General features: G+C 55.8%; 1 protein-coding gene across 1 annotated transcript in view; it reads left to right on the plus strand.

Moving 5' to 3' along the window:
* LOC112413894 (uncharacterized) overlaps nt 1-12,319 on the plus strand; it is a 16,684-nt gene that overhangs the window by 1,920 nt on the left and 2,445 nt on the right. The window contains exon 2 of the mRNA XM_024766067.1: nt 10,748-10,924. Within this exon, the coding sequence (XP_024621835.1) occupies nt 10,748-10,924 (177 nt within the window). The remainder of the gene's footprint in view (nt 1-10,747; nt 10,925-12,319) is intronic.

Below are 12,319 nucleotides of genomic sequence, written 5' to 3' on the forward strand. Positions count from 1 at the left end.
CTTGGTCCATGTTTTCCCAGGAGCTGGTCCTCCCCCATCCCCTGAGGCCCACCCAAGGCTGAGCCCTCTCTCTCCTGCTCCTGCCCAGCAAGTCCCGGCTGGGCCAGGGGAGGCAGGGGAAGGGGCTCCCTCAAGAGCCTGCCGAGGGCCCCTTGGGATCCAACTCCTGGCTCCTGAGTCTCCCTCCCCCCACCCTGAATCCCCCATAGCCTGGTAATGTCTCACAAGACAGGTAGCTGGGGTGCTCTAGAGATGGAAGCAGGAGCTCCAGGGGAGACCTCTCTTCCATCCCCTGCCCCGACAAGGGGAGGTCACACCCAAAACCATCAAAGGAAGCAGATTCTATAACCCACCAGGAATGGTCTATAACCCAGGCCATTCCACTTTTGCTCACTGCTAGCAAGTGGAAGCCAGCTTATTTCTCCACCCTACCCAGGTTCCTGAGCAATGAGGAGCTGGGGGTCCTCAGAGATGGCTTTACTCTGGGGCCCCTAGAGGTAACGATGATGAGGGAAGGTCAGTGTTGACCCAGCCTCAGGGAACCCAGTCTGATGGGGGAGACATAGCCCTGCCCTCTGGAATATTCTACTCCAGGGGGGGAAATAGAGCCCCTGTCCTCTGGCAGCCCCCAGACTGAGCAGAGAAACGCAGCCCCTGTCCCTTCAGGGTGGTCTGACTCAGCTTGAACACCTCCATCCTCATCCAGGGAGTAAAGACCCAGAGGTCATCCTCTCCTGCCGTAGGTAAGAGTCCTTCCCATCCCCACCCCCCAAAGGACTAAGGATAGGACAGGCACGGAGCAGCAAGGGAACTTAGAGACCTGTGTCCCAAATGGTCACTGGCTGGCAGGCCCCTTCGTTGCCACCTGTGAGGCCCAGGCTCTCCCAGAATCCTGCTAAAAAGCATCCTCTCCATGAAGGAATGGACCTCAGGGGTGGCCTTGCCCCCTGTCCCATCAACCCCTTCCCTCACCACAGACACTGATAGTGCCCACAGACAGGCCCGCAGGATGAGGGAGCAGGGGAGGCCGATAAGTTGACCTTCCTCCAGCTCCTGTTTTGGCTGGAGGGCTGGTGGGCTGTTTGATCTGAGGGCCCAGGATGGACAGGGGACCCTGTATGGGAGGGGCTCCCAGGCCCAAGGCCCCAGTGGGTTGGGACAGCCCATCCCCTGGCAGGAGGGCGACTGCACCAGAGCCCCTGCTGAGGTTCCCTACTGCCAGCTCATGGCTTCTCTCAACTCCTCAGGGTACCCACTTCACTCCATGGTCCCCACCCCAGGAGACACAGACAGAGGTCCCCTGAACCTCCTCAAAGCTTCCACCACCCACCAAGTTCCCTTGGGCTCCTGTTATACTCCTACCTAGAAACCTTGCCCCCAGCGACAGGGAAAAGAGAAGGAAGGACCTGTGTCCCCAAGTGAAACTAATGGACAGAGGCTGACAAAGATCTCTCCAAACCCTGTCCACCCACCACTCGGCGGCAGTGCGGTCGAGTGATAAGATCCAGCGAAGATCGTGTTCAATTTGGGGGAGTTGAACATGATCTGTGTATTAGATAATTACAGGAAATTGTTTGTTGTGTTCAGAGTGAGAATGGCTTCTAGTTTATATAGAAAATTGGGTTAATTTTTGAGAGATGCATTCCGAAGTGATTACAGGTGACATGTCATAATGTCAATAATTTACTTTCAAATATTTCAGCTCCCCAAAACAAGAAGCAAACCTGGCAAAATGTTCATTGTTCTATCTTGGTAATGGGTGCTTGCAGGGTCATTGTACTGTTCTCTCTACCTGTCTGAATGTTTAAAGTTTTCCACAATAAAATATCCCCCCAAAAACTGAAAAAAGAAAAAGGAAACATTGTACCAACCTGAATTTGAATACCAATGCTACCACTTTCTTGCTGTGTGACCTTAGGCAATTCACTCAACCTTTCTGAGGCTCATTCCCTCTACACTTAAATGGTACAACTATACTCCTCTCAGTAGGATGTTGTGAGGATTAAAACATAGTAACTAATGGGGAACAATGCCTGGGACATAGTAAGTGCTCAGTTAAAAATGGTTATTTGTGGTGGCTTCCCTGGTGGCGCAGTGGTTGGGAGTCTGCCTGCCGATGCAGGGGATGCGGGTTCGTGCCCCGGTCCGGGAAGATCCCACATGCCGCGGAGCGGCTGGGCCCGTGAGCCATGGCCGCTGAGCCTGTGCGTCCGGAGCCTGTGCTCCGCAGCGGGAGAGGCCGCAGCAATGAGAGGCCCGAGTACCACAAAAAGTAAAAAAATAAAAATGGTTATTTGTGAAATGAATGGAGGGGAGGCTGTCGAGAGGAGCTGTCTTCTCAAACTCTGAACCTCAGTTTCTCAGTCTTCAACAAGCAGTAGTTAATGATATTGCTTAGGTCAACAGCATCGTGCCCAGCCCCTAATCCATGCCAGGGGTCTTGTTGGATGCTGGGGAGGAGAGAAGGTGGAGGGTACTCTTTTTTTTTTTTAACAAGTTTATTTATTTTATTTTATTATTTGTTTTTGGTCACATTGGGTCTTCGTTGCTGCGCACGGGCTTCCTCGAGCTGTGGTGAGCGGGGGCTACTCTTTCTTGCGGTACACGGGCTTCTCATTGCGGTGGCTTCTCTTGTTGCGGAGCACGGGCTCTAGGGGCGCGGGCTTCGGTAGTTGTGGCACACGGGCTCAGCAGTTGTGGCTCACGGGCTCTAGAGCACAGGCTCGGTAGTTGTGGCGCATGGGCTTAGTTGCTCCGCGGCATGTGGGATCCTCCCGGAACGGGGCTTGAACCTGTGTCCCCCACACCGGCAGGCAGACTCCTAACCACTGTGCCACCAGGGAAGCCCCTGGGGGGTACTCTTAATAGGACCAATGGACACTGGTTCCTTACAAGGAGCCCTGAAGTTAGTGGACACCCTCCCCATTTGGTACCCAGCTCAGGACCAGAGCAACCCCTGCTTTGACCATATCCAGTCATTCAGCTTTGAGAACAGTCAGGGCTGTGGGATCAACCCCCTCAACATCCACCTTGGAAGAGCACAGAGAGAAGTGAGAACCCCATTCCGAGGACAAGGGCAGTGGGGCGCGCAGCGGGTAATGGGAGAAGGCCAGCGCTTTCCTATTCTGGGAGGCAGGAGGCAGCAGGTGGCTGGCTGGTGCTGAGACACGTGAGCCCTCCTGTCAGGACGCCATGAGGCCAGCAGCAGGGAAGCCTGGACCTGCCACGCATGGCCTAGGCCCCAAGTGAGCCCACTGGCCAGGAGCACTTGTGGCCAATGGGGGAGGGAAACCTGGTTTCTTCATCACAGGGGCGTTCTCCCTAATACAGCTCAGGAGAAAAAGGCTTCCTAGAACCCACCTGACAGACAGAGGCGCAGGCTCCAGGGAGGCAGGCTCCAGGGCCTGGATGTTCTGAGGTGCTTCCAGTCTGAGTGGGGAGATACAACATTTGCATTCCAGGAGCTCCTAGTCTGATGACAGAGCTTCTGCCCTGAGGAAGCCCCAGTCTGAGGGAGGAAATACAGCCCCAGCAGGCGAGGGCTCCAACTGAGGAGGGAGGCTGGCCACAGTGGAGGTGCAGGGGCTGGAGTGCTCCATTAGGCTGGTGGCAGCCCACGATGTTGCAGGTTCCTTTGGGAGCCTGGTTATTTTGGGGTGGGCAGGAGGAACAGGCAACTTCCCAGATTAAAATAGCCTTCCCTGGGTGTCATTCCTGAGACATGCACGGCTCCCAGCTGAATGCTTGTCACATGGCTGTGTTCCTCCTGCCCCTCCCAGGCGGGCAGGGCGGGGCCTGCATGGTAGTGCTACCCAGGGAAGCGGGGCAGTGCAGGGAGCAGAGATGAGCCTTGTTTCCTAATCAGGGTAGTGTGGGAATGCAGCTCTTGTCTCCAGGGCCACCAAAAGCTGCCCATCCCTTGCCCAACTCCTCCTTCCTAAAGGGGCTGCCAGCCCCCTCCCTCAGGAAGCTTTCCCACGCTGACTCCAGCTGTATGAAGCCCTCTGGCTCCACCTGCCTCCCCAGCGCTGTGGCCAGTCAGTAATTTCCCGAGGTCAGGGGCTTCCCTTCCAACTGGTGCTCCCTGGGATCGGGACTGGGGCTCCCTGAGGGCGGGGCTGTGTCTCCTCACCACTGTGTTTCTGGTCCAGTGGGAAGAAAGTTGACCCAGGACTCGAGAGCCCTGGATTCTATGTGACTGGCATCACTTTGCCCTCAAGGGCAGTAGCCTGCCACGCATGGCTCTTAAGAGCAGAGATACTCTGGTCACAGATCCAGGTTCCAACCCCAGCCTGGACACTTCCAGGCTTCATCACCTCAGGTCACTTACTTACCCCTATGAGCCTCCACAGGGTCATGAGGGCAGCAGTAGCACCTGCCTCCCCCCGCCCCCCCCCGGCAGGTGGTAAGGCTTAAGTGAGATAACGCACAAGAGATTTGGCACAGTGCCCGGCAGAGGGTAGGGAAAAGGTGAACCAAAGAAAGGTATAGCAGTCCCGTTCTCAGGCCAGTTGTGGGTTGGGCAGAGCCCTAGGCTCCATGACCCTGGAGTCCGAGGCCAAGACTGGCCCTGGAAGACCACAGAGTGACCTAGGTCACCAGCCAGGCCAGGGCTATGCTAGGATTCTGACCTGCAGTTCTAGGAACAGGACTCTGCTGGACTCCGCGATATTGCTTCCTCACCCTTCTCCCTCTGCAACTCTCCCTCTGGCCGCCCAGCTCCAGCTGTCTTTGGTCCCTGTCCCCCGCTACGCCCCCTGGTTTCCCCAGCCCCTCTCCCACCTTGTGGAGACATCCAGCTAGCCCGTATGTGTGATGTCTGGTGTGGCGTGACCCCTCTGAGCTGGGCAGGGGACTGGGGCCAGACCCACAGAACATAAATATGTCCTGGGAGTTTACATTGTAGGGACCAGGAGTACACACCAGTCAGCCGGCTGCTGTCCCTGTTTATTCCCTGGGGGTTCATGGCCAGGGCGGGGGCAATCCTCAGGTGGCTGCAGCTGTATGGATATCAATATACCAGGGACCCCAGAAAAGGCTGCAGGCTTCCCAGGCCCACCCCGTCCTGCCATGTCCCAGCTGCCCTTCCCCTCCTGCCCCCTATGGATCACACCACGGTGCACATGGGAGTCTGAGCACAGAGTGGCCTTCCCAAACTTGCGGTTAGGGACCCCTTGGCCCTCCTCCCCTTTGGCCCCCACCCTGCTCCAGGAACCCAGATCAGACCACAGTGTGTTTTTTCAGGTCAGGCCAAGCTAGACCTCACTCGAGCCAATCATTATTAAGACTGTCCCTGGAACTTTCCCAGGGTGTTGAACTTTTCTGAACACTTCCCATTATCACTCAGCATCTTCGCCGACCTACTCAGGGAAGCAGGCTCTGCTGGGATTGTCCACTGTCTGCATGGGAAGGTTGAGCCCCAAGGGTATACTGGCCCTGAGTCCCATCCAGAACTGTCTGTGGCGACTGTGCTCGAGACAGACAGAGATGATAGTCTCACAGTGGCCAGGGCGGTGATCCACTTTACAGATGAGAAAACTAAGGCTTGAGGTGCATAAGTGACAACTTGCCCATAGTTGCTTCGCTCATGAAGTCAGGATGCAAACTCAGCTCTGCCTGGTTCCAACTTCCCCTCATGGTCCTTCCCAACCCACCACACACCCCTTCCCCAGAGGTCTCAGGCACCTTCTGGAAGCAGGTGGGGAGACAGTTCTCAGAGAGGTTCAACTCTTCCTTCCCTCCCAAGATACTCATATTGCAAAGTCAGAGTGTATCCAGTAATATACTCATTTTCATTGACAGCACAAAGCCCTGCGTCAAGCATTGGCAGGAGGAAGGACTAATAATAACAGCAACAGCAGTAACTAGTGTTTATTGAACACTTGCTCTAAGTGCTGTATATACAACGTCTCAGGCACCCCTCACCACAACTCTATGAGACATGGGATTATTAAATCCAATTTACAGTTGGGAAGACAAAGAGACCTGGCTTGTCCCAGGTCCCACAGCTAGAAAGTGTCAGAGCCAGGAGTGGGACCCAGAGCCACCATGCTCTGTGTAGGATATCTGGGTGGAGGTTGCGTTTAGAAACCAGTTTAAACAGTGTGGGTGTGAGTACACAGACACACACACACACAGCAACCAGGGAGGGGACAGGTGAAGCTGAACCACAGTGTACAGAAGAAATCTGAGTAATGCAGGGTAGATTAAGGAACAGCTCCTGGCAGAGATGGGCTGTGTGTCAGGGCTTAAAGGAAGTGAGAGGTATAGGCCATTCCCAACGCGTGGGACCCTGGACAGAAGTAATTTCCAAAAGGTTTTGAACACAGTAGGTATTGAATAAGTGTTCTTGGAGCAATGGAGTGGTGCTAACGTGGTGGCTGTGATGGAAGGGTCGCCGAGGAGAGCAGTGTGATGAGGCTGAGGACGATGGCAGTGATTCTGTGATAGAGGAAGTGACGGTGTGAAGGAGATGGAGGTGTCGGTGATGGTGGTGATGGAGATGGGAATGGAATTAGTGACAGAGGCAAAGACATAAAATCCGTTTCCTCTACACTCTTGTATAGCCCTTTATCGTTTTACACCAGCCATCACACATCCTCACAGCTAATTTTGGGAGGGCATTTTTACCTTCCTTTTATAAAGGATGACAGTGAGCCACAGACAAGCCACATTCTGCTTGCCCAAGGTCACAAGGCCAAGAAGCTAGCCCAGGGTCTCTGTCTTAAGGGCCCCACCCCACTTGGAGTGGGGGTCCAGGGCAGCATCGTGATGCCGTGAGTGGGTAGCGAGGCAGAGGCCCTCCTGCGCTCCCAACACAGAGGGCTCAGTGGTCCTCGGTTTGGGGGAGCAGGATGTAGCAGGACTGAGTTACAGAGGAAGCGGTTCTAATCCCAGTCCCATCGCCCACATGCTGTGACCTCTGGGCGGCAGCCAAGGCAGATGTCAGCTGCCGGGTGACAGCGGGCCTGTGGGGCAGAGCCAGGGCAGCCTGGCGGGAGCCCCACACACCAAGAGGATGAAATCAGGGGTGGGAAATAATCCTGGAGTCAGAGGAAGGCTTGCTTGGGGGTGACATTCCTGGAAAGTTCTGCTGTGATTGGCTTGAGGTTGGGCCTCCTGTACAGGCCTTCCCAGTCAGGAGCGAGTTTATTAATAAACCCTGCCCTGCCCTCTGCCCTCACCCTGGGTAGAAGGCAGGGCTTCCTGGGGCTTCTGGCCTTTCACCCCAGGGGTAGTGAGTCCCACTGTGGGTGGGGGGAGAAAGAGACTGAGCCTTTAGGTCTAGGCAGGGGGTGCAAATGCCCTGCATCCTCCAGACTGCATTCCCCGACCGCCCTGCAGCCCCAGGGCTCCTCTGCTTCTGGGGGCTTCAGAGAAATGGCGAACGGGGGTGGGTGGTGTGCATGTGAGGTCATGGGGCTGCAAGCATGCATGGCTGGGCGTGCAAACGTGAACGCCTGAACAGGATTATAAGGGTGGTAATGGGCTCCCAGGGGTGCAAACGTGCAAGGGTACCTCCGCGTGGTTGCCCTGCAAGAGTGAAAACCGTGTCTCAGCGGCTGCTGAGCGTGTTCTGTGTGTGCCCTTGTGAGCCCTGGGTGATGTGGGGGCGGGAGGGGGGCTGTGGGGGGATGACTGAGTGTGAGGGGTGCTAAGGCCTTAGGAACAGGCAGCCTCCCCCCAAGCTGCTCCCCACTACAGCTCATTAGCACCACGGCCTAAATTTACGGCCTCCACTTACCCACCCACTGGCTGTGACCTCATTAAGCTCGTGCCCCTTTCCTAGGACAATGGGATGGAAGGGAGGAAGGACTCCTTGGTCTGCACTGCAGGATCCCCTGCGGGGTGGCGGGGGGAGGGAAAGTCCTGGGGATAGGGTGGAGGGGAGACCAGGCACAGAACTTAATATAGTCACAGGGCAGGCCAAGGAGGATGTCAGCTCCTATTACACCTGCCTCCTCGGCACCATCATATGACCCAGCTCCTGTGAGCAAGGCCTGGGTGGGTGGGAAGCACCTGGTCCTGGGCCGTGCTGAGGGCCACCCTGCACACTGCCCTTCTATACATCCTTAATGAAGTCCCTCTCCCAGCTGGTCCTCCTGGAAAGGGGCAGGGTCCAGCTCTCCATTCAGCATGGCTCTGGCATGGCTTAGCTGGGCGGTCCTGACTCCCACCCAGTGGGCCGGGCCAGGAAGCAGTGGAAGGGGTGGGAAATTCTAGAGCTGATTCCAGCACAGTCGCTAAAGGAACAGGTCCTTCTGATCCACGCCCTACCCTGCTTCTTCCCTCACCCCCCAGATCCATGGTCCCAAACTATGGCACACCTATGGGCAGAGCCCTGAGCTAGGCAGGGTGGTCAGAGCCATGGTGAGGGGCAGCAGAGTGGCCAGGAAAGCAGTGCCTGTGCTATGAGTCGGGTTCAAGACAAGATCCTCCCCTAAATCCCTCCTGCAGAGGGATTGAGAAACCCCAGAGCCCACACTGACCAGGAGACACAGCCTTGCCCACAGGGAGCCCCAGTATACTGGATCTATCATGCCAAATCCCCTCCGTTGAGCTTCCTGTGTGACTTTGGGAATTTCCTCAACAGCTCATAGCCTCAGTTTTCTTGCCTGTGAAATGGCAACACGGCCACCTCCCTCAAAGATACTTAGTATGTGCCTGGCAGATAGCAAAAGCTGCATAAAAAGGTAGCTCTGCTTCAGTGCGGACTTTTTGTGAAAGAAATTATAACATTTGGTCTTAAATTGGGGAAACAGATTGCAGTGGGATCCTCTGCACACCCATTCCCACCCAGAGCTGCTGAGACACACCAGGGCCTCCCCAGGCAGCCCCCGGCTCAAAGTTTACAGTCGACAAATATCCTGGAACGTCAGCCACAAAAGGGGTCTCAGGTCCAAGGACAGCAGTGCAACATGGGGACGAGGCAGGCTCTGCAGCCACCCACCCCAGAAGATGCTCTCCAGTGGCTTCTGGTCATTGACTTCCCGGGGACCCAGTTTTTTTAATTTACTTTTTTTTAATTGAGGTGTAAGATCTGTGCACCAAATTGCACAAATCTTAGGGGTACAGCTTGGTGAATTTGTTCATGCTTGTACGGGCATGTCACCACCACCTAGATCCAGCATAGAGCATTTCAGCCCCCCAGGACGCTCCCTCAAGCCCCTGCCAGCCAATACCATCCCCTCCAGGAGAGAAGTGACCACTATTCTGACTTGTTTCACCACAGATTGGCTTGGCCTATTCTTGAACCGCATGCAAACGGACTCCTAGAGCATGCACTCTTTGTGTCTGACCCAGTTTACTGGACATGAGGTCTGTGAGGGTTATCCACATTGTTTCTGCAACACTAGTTCTTCCTTTTTCGTAGCTGAGTAGCCTTCCATTGAACAGTTATGCCACAATTCATTTATGTGTTCTGCTGTTGATGGACATTTGGTTGTTTCCAATTTTTAATTAACGGCATCGAAGCAACCGCAGCCTTCTTAGACACGTCTTTTGGTGCACATAACCATGGCTACCCATTCTTGAGAACAGATTTTGAGGGGGATGCCTTGATAAGAACTCCAGGGAGGGAAGGAGAGATGAAAAATTATTGAGCTCCTGCCTGGTGCCGTGAGCCTTTTGGTGTCGACTGGACTAGTCACAGGGGAAGGAGGACAGAGACAGAGCAGCCCCTAAAAGGGACTCCACCAACCTCATTCCTGCGCCTAGAGCCACTGTGAGTGTGTGAGTGAGTGAGTGTGTGTGTGTGTGTGTGCGTGCGTGCACATGATTGTATTCATTTCCTAGGGCAGCCGTAATAAACTATACCATAGACCTGGTGGTTTAAAACAACAGAAATTTATTCTCTCATAATTAAGGAGGCCAGAGTCCAAAATCAAGGTGTCGGCAGGGTTGGTTCCTTCTGGAGGCTATAGGAAGAGTCTGTTCCACGCCTCTTTCCCAGCTTCTGGTGGTTGCAGGCAATCCCTGGCGCTCCTTGGCTTGTGGCTGCATCACTCCAAACTCTGCCTCCGTCATCACGTGACCTTCTTCCCTGTGTGCCTCGTATCTCTTTGTCTACAAATCTCTCTCCTAAAAGGACACCAGTCATTAGATTAGGGGCCCACCCTAATCCAGTTAGATATCATCTTGATTACATCTACAGAGACCCTGTTTCCAACTAAAGTCACATTCACGGGTACTGGGGCAAAGATGTCAACATATCTTTTGAGGGACACAATCCAACCAACAATAGTGATTATGACTCTGCAAGTTTGTGTGTTGTGTACACGAGTGTGTGCATGAAGTCGGGTGTTTATGTGGGTGTGTATAAGTGTGAGGGAGCAGTGAGAGTATGCGTGTGCTTGCGGGAACACGTCTCTGGTTGTGCTTATGTGGCTGCGGACATGTGTACAAGAGCATGTGTGTACCTGTGGCCCTGTGGCCATGGCTTGGACAGCCTTCCTGAAGGGCTGAGAAGGGTGGCAAGGCAGCACGAGGGCCTCAGGCCTGGCTCCCTGCTCCCAGCTGGGGCGGCCCCATGAATCCAGAGGGCGGAGGGCTCGCTGTGAGAAGCAAGGACGAGGGTGTTTGCTGAGCTGGGTACAGACTAGTAGGCTGAGGCGGTGGCTCCAGGCAGCAGCGTGGTTCCCAGGTCCTCTTCCAGGAACGTTCCTAGAAGGCCCCTCCACCCAAGCTCCCGTCCCCTGCGCCCCATTTGCCTGGATGGGGCGGTGCTGACTGACTCATCCCCTCCCAGGGCTGGAAGCCAGCGCTCAGCTACCTGTTGGGCCAGTCAGGTAGGGGCGGGGCAGCCAGACAGCCCCTCCCAGGCCCTGCCCCCAGGCCAATCCGGAGCAGCACCCTATCAGCCCCAACGCCTGGCCAGGGCTGGACGCCAGCAAGTGGAGAAAACCAGCGGTGAGCACTTGCTCAGGTAAGGCCCAGGATGAGGGCTGCTTCTCTCCTCAGGGCAGCTCTTGTGGGCAAATCCACCACCCAGACACAGGACATAGGGAGGGTCTCCTCAATAGTTATGTGGGCTGGGTACCTGCTCTGAGCCAGTTACCTCCATTAGACTTCCCAACCAAGTTTAAATGGTGTCCTTAATATCCCCGGTTTACAGATGTAATCCCTGAGGCCCTAAGGAATGATGATCTGCCTAAGATTCCACACCTTTCTTTAAATTTGTTGGAACTTTTTTATTCTCTCTGGAAATCCATACCCTGCCCCCACCTCCAGACTCAGACCACAGCTGCTCCCACTTGCCCACCTGCCCACCACACACCCTTCCCATCCTTCCCCAGGGAGACACCGAGCCCAAGGGGTGGGATGGAGGAGGGGGGCGTGGTCTCTCATCCCACCCTCCTGGGCTGGGCTCCTCTGTCATGTCCTGGTTTGGGTTTTGGTGTGGTGGTAAGCTTGTTGCCTGTGAGCATGTCGGTGGGTTTGTGTGCATGCCACAGGAAGGGTCGTCTGGGCATGTGGGTGGGTTTGCCTGCCAGGGACACCTGAGCACATGGCTGCAGTGGGACACACACTGCCCAGGTTGGATCTGTGAGTGTGCCCAGGTGCAGGTGTGCGAGCCCCCCCGTGGGCATTCAGGAAGAGGCTGCCCCCCTGCACGTTTGGGTCTCTGCAGAGGGCCGCCCATTGCTCCCCCCTTACCAGGTCACTGCCACCATCCTCAGTGCACAGATTCCCAGGCCCCAGGTGACAGCCTGGTGAAAACTGCCTATGACTGGGGACAGAGACACCTGAATCTCAGGCCCAGACCCGCTCGCTCCACTCGCTCTGGGCTGAGGTGCCCTTGAGCTGGCATTGCCCCACCCAGGCAGTGGGAGTGTCCTCACCCAATGGGATGGGGTGACATGGAGGGAGGAGGGAGCAGCGAGGCTTCTCCCGCCCCCAGGAGCGCAGGGTCCCAAGATGAAGAGCTCAATACCCCAGCACTCAGTAGGCTGGGGGGAGGTCCTGCCAGGACTTGGCACTGACTACAAAGTGTGGGGGGCACCCCCCAGCACTCCGGCTGCCAGCTGGCCTGGGGGGAGGGGCTGTGACGTTTGGTGGCCTCATGCGGTAGCTAATTGCTGACCTGATGACTGGGTCGCCTGAGGAGTGGGGTGATGCCACTCGAGGAAGCAGGTGTCCTGGCTCAAGGAGGGGGCCCTGTAGGGATGGAGCAGGCCAGGCCTGTTCTCTGCAGAGGCTAAGGTGGCTGTGGCCGAAGAAGCAGGGGGTGGGGTGGCTGAGGCTGTGGTCGTGGGAAAGGGCTTCTCCCCGGCTTCCCTCAGCTTCAAGGGAAAAGAGTTCAGAGGCTGGGGTCGGGGGG

This window comes from Neophocaena asiaeorientalis, unplaced genomic scaffold (assembly GCF_003031525.2).
Source record: "Neophocaena asiaeorientalis asiaeorientalis breed wild unplaced genomic scaffold, Neophocaena_asiaeorientalis_V1.1 scaffold46, whole genome shotgun sequence".
Lineage (NCBI taxonomy): Eukaryota > Metazoa > Chordata > Mammalia > Artiodactyla > Phocoenidae > Neophocaena > Neophocaena asiaeorientalis.